The sequence below is a fragment of the Poecilia reticulata genome, linkage group LG3 (genome assembly GCF_000633615.1).
Source record: "Poecilia reticulata strain Guanapo linkage group LG3, Guppy_female_1.0+MT, whole genome shotgun sequence".
Classification (NCBI taxonomy): Eukaryota; Metazoa; Chordata; class Actinopteri; order Cyprinodontiformes; family Poeciliidae; genus Poecilia; species Poecilia reticulata.
In genome coordinates, this window is record NC_024333.1 from 28,909,226 (window position 1) to 28,919,140 (window position 9,915).

Genomic DNA, 9,915 nt, shown 5'->3' on the forward strand with positions numbered 1-9,915 from the left:
TTTTTTTTTTTCTCTTTTCTCCGATTAACAGCAACAAGATCATGTGACGCACTTCTGCATTTGTCCTCCTCACACACACACATTGCACATTACACACGATTCGTACCTATAAAATGATTTAACCATAAACCACGTAACACTATCCCTGCACAGAACTTGTGTTTAATTAGACCAAAATACGACTTGATCTTGTCCTGAATTACAATAAACGACCAATAAACGACCACATAGTGGTTTCTAAATGGGAAATATTCCATAAACAATAATATATGACGTCACCCGCAGCTCCACCAATCAGCTCCCTCCGTGCTCTCCGCTCCGAGGCGGAGGGAGGAATATTTCAGCCTTCAGAAGCAACCTTCAGCAGACCGAGAGGATCTGCGATCAGATGTCAGGGAAACTGAAGGATGCGGAACGTTACCGATGATGCTTGATCCGGACACCGACGCGCATTAACGCTGGTGACACAGAGTGACAGAGGATTGAATGGCGGAAAGATCCCGGAGCGAAGAGACGCGTCAATAAATAATGTAAGCAGAGAAAGGATGGCTAACTGTGGGATGTTTACACCCCACACGTTTCACTGCTCTGCATCGCAGCTTCCTCTGAGCGGAGCGGAGCGGAGTGGAGCTCCTAAACTGGATTGAAGGCAGCTAAAAATGACTGCAGGTTGCAGAACCTCTTCTGTGTGTGTGTGTGTGTGTGTGTGTGTGTGTGTGTGTGTGCGTGCGTGCGTGCGTGCGTGCGTGCGTGTGTGTGTGTGTGTGTGTGTGTTTACATTTTGACACGCAGGCCACGCATCACACTGCATCACTCACCAGCCCCGTGTAGATGCAACGTGCGTTTCTTCTTCTTTTTCTCTCTCTCTGCGCACCATTTTAGGTTCATAGCTAATTGTGCTGTCTGACGACCGTCTTAAAAATCCTAAAATCCTAATAAAAAATGTTGCATTCCTCGGTGAAAGTAGTTGATAATGAATCTATTTGCAGAGAGTCATTTTGGAGCGTCAGACTGCAGCTCCAATTGGTGCAATTCAATTCAGGAGTCCATCATCTGTAAGGCCGTCCAGCTTATCAGTGACCTCTTTCTGACCTCACTGTAAATAGTGGTGAAGCGTATGACTCCATAGAGTCTGTCCTCAGTTTAACGTGACTATGCTGTGGTGGTGAATTTAAATGATGTTAAATTCATGTAAGGATCTTTTTAAAAGCATTCTGCAGGATAAAACCCCCCCAAAAAAACACATATATGGTTTGTCTGGTGATTGCCTATTACATAACAGAGGGACACTTTGATTGGCTGTGGAAGAGGGGTGTCCTGGAAGAGTGGCCCAGGGTGCTTTGGAAAAACAATTCGACCCCTCACAGATAGTTTTTTTCCCGCTTTGCTTTTATTTTGCACTTACATGCTTCAGATAATCAAAGAAATCTTAGCATCATGCAAGATAACCAGAGAATATGCATAATGCACTTTTAAAATGCTTATTTTGTTTATTTAGGTAGAAAATAAGACTTTTCAACTGGTTGTGCCATTTTGGTAACAACTACCATCGAGCTTTTGGGATAACTGGTTTTGATTGTTGTATTTCATTGTGGGGAAAAACAAATACTAGTAGTTAAAGTCTCAGTTAGCCTTAAACTGATTGCACTTAGTCGAACTTGATCAGGATCTGAAAGGCAGTCCACCACTACTATAGCTGTGCAAGATTGTGTTTTCCTGCGTTAGCATATGAATAGAGACATGCATGCGCACTTATTGGGCAATGTTTACAGTGAAAGCCGTGCATGCATGAATGGACACGTTATCGGGTTGCTGCTGCAGAGACAAAGACACTAAATGGACCAGGAAGTGAGAGTGAGGCAAACGGTCAGTTGCACAATCAGTGCCAAGCAAATCCGCTCCCAGTTGTTGAGCGTTCGTTCGGTCATGCCCAACATATCAACATGTTTATCCAGATAACAAAACAGCATTTCTTTTCCACACTGTTGCAGCATCTCATGCCTCGACAACATCGTGTTTTTGTAAAATTTTAGAACTAATTTTCGTTCCATTTTGACTTTAACTTGGTGAAAAGTTACAATACTCATGATTCGGCTGTTTATAGTTTTTTTTCTTTGCCAGGCTTTTGTCACAGTTGCTTTGTTAAAACAACCTGTGATGAGTAACTTGTCGGTCTGCTGGGCAGCAGAAGTTCCTCAGACTTTGATTCTTGTTAAAAAAAAAAATCATCTTCATCATAAGTGTTTCTTCGTGTCTTCTAGTAACATGAAGCCATCTATTCCCTTAGACATGCTGAACTGGCTGTGGATGTTTATGCAAACGCAACAGTATCTGAGTCAGCACACCTACCACAGATATCACATAATCTTTGTTCTTGTGACAGCTGTCTCCATCCTACGAACCCCTTTGTTACATTATACTTAATAAATTTCACTCAGCTCTTTTTTGCTTTGTCTTAGTTCCTGCTATAGTTTCAGCAACTGTAGTTTATTTCACATTTTGTTTCCTGTGAGGGTGTTTTGTGTTATGTATTTTTCAGCATACATTGAGATAGATTATTTTATTCTAAACTGCTAAGTAAAAAAAAAATCTAACATTTTTCTTTTTATTAAATCTGAATATCTTAAGGGAAAGTTGCAGTTTACACTTCGAGTTGAAGGAAATGTCTTACAATCAAGTTTTATTATGTATCATTGTACACAGTGAAAAAATAATATTTTAAATGCTCTCTGCTGCTCTAATGTCGAATAATACTGCATGTTGCATGTTCATGACTTTGCATCTGCAGCGAAGCTTTAGCAATCCTCAAAGATTTTAAGATCCTGGAACAATAAGGCGTCTTCAGTCTCTTAGAGGTAATCTTGTCCCTGATTGATCGTGAAGAAGAGGAAGAGACATTTGACGATTTTATTTGTAGCATCTTTTTCCTGAGGCAAGAACATCTACATACACAGATGAATAAACATACTCCTCACAAAGCAGCATCCCAAGAATGAAGAAATGGATTCGAAAACATTGCTTTTTTTGTAGGCGGGAAAAAGTTTCTCTCTCTCTCTCTCTGACTTAGACGTAGATCATTAGCACGTTGATAAACTCTATTGAGTAAAAATCAAAGGATTAATTATACATGTCTTTATTTCCAGCTACAGACCATGAACTATGTGGGTCAGCTGGCGGGCCAGGTGTTTGTGCAGGTCAAGGAGCTTTACAGGGGGCTCAACCCTGCAACGCTGTCTGGATGCATTGATGTCATTGTGGTCCGGCAGCCGGACGGCTCGCTGCAGTGCTCCCCGTTTCACGTCCGCTTCGGAAAGATGGGTGTGCTGCGGTCCCGTGAGAAAGTGGTAAGAGCCTCCCTGTTTTACGTTCACCTCTAGTTGTGTTTTCTGTGTGCTGTTTGTTAGAGGTGGTGTGTATGGATACAAGTAATGCTACAGGGTAAAAAAGAAAAATAAAACCAGCAAAGAAAACAGGATAAACAACAGTATTCTTATGTTTATCTTATAATTTCTTTTATTTTCACATTTGCAGTATAAAATGTCAAAACAACTTTGACAATTTTTTTTACTATGTTAAGGTGCATTTCTAGTACCAATTTAACAAGCAATTCATTAACAAATTCCCTGCTAGATTATTTTCAATTATTTATTATTTTTAATTCTAATTTTACAAAGCTAAACTGCAATATGTTTTATTGATGTTTAATGTGATGGACCTACACTAAGAAGTTCACAATTATGAAGTTGGATATTAGTGATACATATAATCCTTTTTTGAAAATCTAAATTTGAAAAGACAGTGATACATTTGTGTTAAACCCCCCCACCTCTCTCTCTCCTTCCCCCAAAATAAAATTCATTGCTGTCAAGTGCCAATTGTGTGTGTAAGTCACCAAATTAATAAATCCGCAGTGCATATTTTAATCTCAGTATATGTCCTATTCTCTGAAAGTCTTAGGGTTTTTTTTTGTGTGCAAAGGCGAAAAACAACATAGTAAAGGCCAAGAAACACACCAGCCAGGTGAGGAATGCAGTTATAGGAAAGTTTAAAGCAGGATTAAGTTATAAAACAAGATCCCTGGACATTTCTGAGAACAATCCATTGTCCCAAAACGGAGTACGCCACAAACGCAAACATTACATTACAATGATTGCATCCTACCTCAACTAAAATGTTTTTATTTCCATAGGAGCAAAGTAAATTTCAGGGAGTTGTTTGGAACAGGCTGATAAGGATCAACACTTTTGTTTCTCATAGGTGGACATAGAGATTAATGGAGAGCCAGTTAGTTTGCACATGAAGCTTGGAGAGAATGGAGAGGCTTTCTTCGTCACGGAGACTGAGAACACACTGGTGAGTGATGGCTGACGGATTCATTACCGCAGTGCAATAAACACGTGCAATTATAGCGCAGAACACAGCGTAACTTGTAGATGTAGGTTTTCACTGCCTGAAATGACACACAGACGAATGTGATTAGTTCCTTTACAGTTTTAACTCCGTTACAATTCACTGTTTGATCTGTCGCTACAACTTGTTATTTTAACCGCCGTTCCTGCCCAGACAAGCCTGGAAAATCCAGAACTGCATCCTTGGGCATTTTGTTTTCTACATGAAGCTGTCAGAAGGGAAATCCTATCAAAAATTATTTAACATCCTTCCATTTGATTATTCTGAAATCTTTGTCATGGTTTGTTTTGCTCAAATATGGTAAAGGTTTGAATATTGTGTCAGAAGCATACAGGAGGGCCTTAGCCCAAGTGAGAACAATAATAATATGTTGCTTACTCATTAGTTTATATGGTGCTTTTGTATATCAGATGAGACATAAATCCACAAGCACACTGAGCAGATATTTTGAGATTTCTGGTGTCATTTTGGCTTTTATGCTCTCATCTTCCTGGAAGAAATGACCCTGACTAGTAAGAAAGAATCAACAACTCAATCAAACTGGTTTATCTAAAAACACCCAGAAAGAGTCCAACGTGTTTTAAGATGTCACCCTGCTACAATTAATCTTTATGCTTCCTCAATACATGTAATATGTTTTATCTTAAGTTTAATTTACTGAATGAATATCAAGGAAATAATTATATCAGCCTCAAAGAAATACATTTTTACATATGTATATAAAATGAAAAATAAGGGTTTGAAATAACAGCGTAGTCGATGAGTCACTGTAACATCAGCATCGCACACCTAAAAGCTTTGTTCAGTAGCTTTGTGACCAGGGCAGGTCAGATGCATAACAAAGCCACTGCCAGGCTCCACCAGGCCAGCAGGGGGCGACCGAGAGCCTTTGAATTCTCACACAGGAAAAATGTCAGAACGTATTTTGTGGTTGCTTTTAGATTTTAGACAAGAAAAAGAGACTTTTGTGCTTGGTTTATTTTTTTCCCCCAAAATATTAGATTTGATAGAATTCTATATATTTAACTAATTCTGACGAATCATCAAAACGTATAACTTGCTTAGGTTTTTAATGAACTGACATATACTGTGTGTAAACATGCAGTTTTTCATTGGCAGTGTCACAGTGTAATGCTTTGATTTTAGTTGATTTGAATAAATTCTACAGTTTTTCTTTACATAATTTATATCTTAAAAATATTATCATATGATATTTAATGAATAGACAAATGTTGCCTGACCTGTTAACTCTAAAATATTTTCTAAATACACAATGCGCATATAATTAAACAAGTTGATTCCCTGATTATTAGTAAAATTTTGTCTTTTGGACTGTGATGTCCAAACGTAAATGCTGCATAGGGCTCGGTTCAACACAGACCCGGTTCTGCCTTTGATAATGAAATGTAAGCAGGGCTTATTGCGAAAAAACTGATTCAACTGAGAGCATGTTGGCACTTATCCACTTCGCTTTTAGCTATGTGGAATAACACAACAGAAAAAATACTCTAGCACAGTAACATTTTGGGCACACTATCACCGGGGAATCCTGTTACATGGAGGCATTTGCAGCTGTAATTCTGGCTTAACAGGAAATAAGATAAGCTGGAGACACTTGTGTTTACTTTGTAATGAGTTTTGAGTGAAAGATAAGGATGCATGGAGGTCAGAGAGGAGCACTGGAGGTGGAGTTTGGCAGAGGGGCAGTGAAGAGGGGCGGCTACAACTTTTCTGGAGGAAAACAAAGCCAGCCCAACTCTATTAATGGGATAAACAAACGTGAGCAGTCACAATTACATTAGTGGCACCACAAGAAGAGTTGTCTGCTGTCCTGAATGCAGAGTGATTTGGAATAGGCAATTATTAGAGGTGATGTGCAGCTTCTAAAACTTAAGTTTTGTGTACATAGGTGTATATAGGAAGTGAGTTTGAATGTTCCTGTAAATAAACCATACTGCTCTGCTTGGATGTAGCTTTAAATCCTCTCCTTCTCGCAGCCCTCCCTTTACAGAGTGGAAAACTGCCAGAGACCTATTTATAGTTCTGACCAATTCACTCTCTGTGCCTTGTGTGTTCACACACAGAAATTCGCTGGTCACTGATCTGTGCAGACAGGACAGACAGGGGGACAGAGGATCAGACAGACGATCTGTACGTCATCTAAAAACGGATCATAGCTTTCTGTTAGATGAACAGGTTTAAGAGGACCTTAGGGGACAGTTTCAGGAACTTTTAAATTTACATATTTTATGCGTCTTCGCTCTGCCCTTTCCCCCAGTGCTAATCTAAAGTTTCATGTTGAAGGAAAAAACTTTTTTTTTTTTTTTTAAAAAGGACTATGTGGGATCAACCCCAGACATCTTTTTCACTCCTTCTCACCCACCCGCTCTCCCTCCCTTTATCTACTCCTCAGGGTGTAAAGTTAAACTTCGGGACTTGTCAGGACTTATGCATTCACAAATAATGTAGGTCCCTCTTGCTACATTCCTGTAGTGCAAAGTGAAAAAAACAACAACATCATTTAATGTATCTCTCTATGTTCATATTGTCATTTTCTTCAATATTTATATTATATGTCATTGACTTATATGAAAAACCTATTTAATTGGCTTAAACCATCACTTTTTTATTTAGCTTCATTTAAATCAAGTTTCTTGTTAGTAAAATTTCAGCTGCCTTTGGAAGAAATGCAGTAAAGCTTTTAGGATGGAAAGTTAGAAGCGAATAAAAACACTGAACTCAAACTGGATTTGGACTGAATTCTCCCAGGAGGGACAGATGTCAGTGCAGATGTGTTTTATCTGTGCATTGTGTGCATTCAGAGCACTGCTTCTATTCCTTTCCCAACTAAATGAGTTATCCTGCACTACGGCATGTGTGCAGCCAAGCATGTGCCAGTCTGCACTTCGTGTCCCCTATTTATCCACCCCCCCACCGTGATTTAGCTAATCTTGGCTCAAAGGCTAAATCTCTCCGGATTATGTCAAATCCGGTGGTGAGTGAAAAAACGTCTTTGTCTCACCAGCGAGTGAAAGCTTCTGCCCATATGACAAAAATCACATTGGCCATAAAATAGAGTTCCAGAACAATTTCAAACATTTGCAGTTTCACATGTATTGCAGCAGAGCATGATTCATTGTAAATTTTTAACACCTCATCAGTCTCTGTTAGCTATGGACGAGCTGTTTTTGCTCACATTGAAGACCTCAAATGATCAAGGCATATACCTCCTGTCAACAGGAAGTGGTACCATCCTACCTTGCAACTTCGCCCATCATGACAGTGGGGGAGGAGTTGATGCAGACCGAACTGGGCAGGGGTGCTTCTCACCATTATGGTACGCTTGGCTAAAAATAAAGGATGGAATTTGTCATTTTGAGAAAAGAAAATATTTATGCTGCTCTCTTTTATCACACAGACAACATCCCCTGCAGCACACTTCCTGTCCAGAGCCTGGGGCCGCAAGATGGAGCGACATCGAAGAAAAGGAGGAAGAGGAGGAGGAAAGCGAGGCCAGAAGGAGGAGGAGGAGCAGGAGGGAGGAGAGAGAAGGACAGTGGGGAGGAGTTCTCAGAGGATGAAGACATGTTTACTATTGATCTGAGTTCGGATGAGGAGAAGGACGGGGACAGCAGCAGGTGAGTGTGGGGACATGGAGTACAGCCATTTTTAATCACGAGATCACTGTGGATCAGCTTGTTCAGACACAAAGTCCCATAAAACCAGCAGGTTCCACTTTTCTGTAAAGACTTTGAAATGTGCTCATATCTAGTGTTCTCTAAAAGCAACAATCTTGATACAAAACGCCCCTTAAGATCAAGAAAATAGGATTTTCAACATGTTTTTTTAACATTGAGCCAAAGAAAATTCCCTTGAACAGTTTTAGCTTTCAGATCTTTTATCTAGACAAGCAGCCAGTCAATCTATAAAGAATAATACCTTTTGTTGTTGCCGCCTGCTGTCATTATCGTTTCAACAGAACAAGTCATTTAAAGATAATTATGGACTTCAAGCCTGCACCTGCTAGTGTTTACTTTGGAAATGTTTTTGTTTTTTTTGAAGGATCTTTCTTTGTTGAATTCACTCCAAGGATTAGTCCTGCTCTCACGATATTCTCAGTTTCTTTTACATTGTGGATCACTCACTCACTGGCCGCCCTTACTGCAATGGTCTGAGGCCATTTTTAGAAAGTCCAACCACGACTGTGAGCTGGGAAAATTCCCAAATCCCTATTAGACATGAAGGAATGTGCATTAATGGTTTCCTTCTCCTCATTGCAGTTTTTAAATGCATGGATTCAGTTAAACAAGACCAGTTTGAATTTCGGAGTAAAAACATAATAATATTACTTGTAGTGATAATAGCTCTGGATCTCTTGAAACATCCATCCATCCATCCATTTTCTTCCGCTTATCCGGGGTCGGGTCGCGGGGGCAGCAGCTTCAGAAGGGAGGCCCAGACTTCCCTCTCCCCAGCCACTTCTTCCAGCTCCTCCGGGGGAATCCCAAGGCGTTCCCAGGCCAGCCGAGAGACGTAATCCCTCCAGCGTGTCCTGGGTCTTCCCCGAGGCCTCCTCGGGGAAGACCCCTCCTCTGGTCTCTTGAAACATTTGTGGAAAAAAAATCAGTTTGTGTACTTATTCCTGCATGTGTGTGTGTGTGTGTGTGTGTGTGTTTGTGATCAGACCAGCGTACAATGATCTGGATCCTACAACCAACAGCAGTTCATACCACATGACGGAGTGGACTGAATCACAGAGGTATCACTTTGACACAAATATCCCATCCTTTTATGCTTCTTCCAAACTGTGTTTTTATAACAGCATTTACGTTTAGCCTCAGTTTGCTTTAGCTTTTCTGATTCTCATGTCCTTTTTTTCATTTTTTTGTGTGTTTTACATCCCCCCTAATGAAGTAATGTGATTAAGAAGACTCTCTCCATCCATCCATCCTTTGGCCTGTCCATCTCTTGTCCTCAGAGCACATCTCACTGTTCGTCCCTTGCTGGGTATCAACTTCAATTTTTTTTCACTTTCTGAATAGAGCATTCATCTAAGAAATTAAAATACTGAAATTGTCACAATTACCGTAATCAGCTTTTGTACAGACTTGTAGAAAATGCTGTTTTCTTATAATATACAGCAGTATATTATGCTTGGTCTTAATTTTGTGTCTTGTGAAATGTACTTGTACAGCAGTCCAGATGACTCGGCATCATCAACACCGAAGAGTGACTCAGAACTGACCAATCAGACGAATCCTGAAATGCTGTGGACCTGGGGCGAGCTGCCACAGGCTGCACAGGTATACACACACTGACATGTTTTTTATTTATCTATGTTCACAGAAAAAAAAATACCCTGTCAGATTTAGACTTTTGTTACTTTACTGACAGTTTTACAGTTTTAAAGTGTATCTGTGAAATGGAGGAAAAGGTTAGATTAAACACTTGGAGTTCATCATGAAATATGAGTGGTTAACATGCAAAAAGAAGAAAAGCAGTTAC

The 9,915-nt window shown here is 39.9% G+C and overlaps 1 protein-coding gene across 3 annotated transcripts in view; it reads left to right on the forward strand.

Moving 5' to 3' along the window:
- The first annotated feature begins 328 nt into the window (after positions 1-328).
- lpin1a (lipin 1a) overlaps positions 329-9,915 on the forward strand; it is a 19,584-nt gene continuing 9,997 nt past the window's right edge. For 2 of the 3 annotated variants that reach the window (XM_008405737.2, XM_008405738.2), the window contains exons 1-8: positions 330-530; positions 3,144-3,344; positions 4,258-4,353; positions 7,651-7,747; positions 7,829-8,048; positions 9,095-9,169; positions 9,325-9,417; positions 9,605-9,713. In XM_008405737.2, coding sequence (XP_008403959.1) covers positions 3,153-3,344; positions 4,258-4,353; positions 7,651-7,747; positions 7,829-8,048; positions 9,095-9,169; positions 9,325-9,417; positions 9,605-9,713 — 882 coding nt within the window. In that variant the 5' untranslated portion in view covers positions 330-530; positions 3,144-3,152. Of the gene's footprint in view, positions 531-3,143; positions 3,345-4,257; positions 4,354-7,650; positions 7,748-7,828; positions 8,049-9,094; positions 9,170-9,324; positions 9,418-9,604; positions 9,714-9,915 lie in introns of all 3 variants that reach the window. The other variant, XM_017304125.1, reaches the window with a different exon arrangement.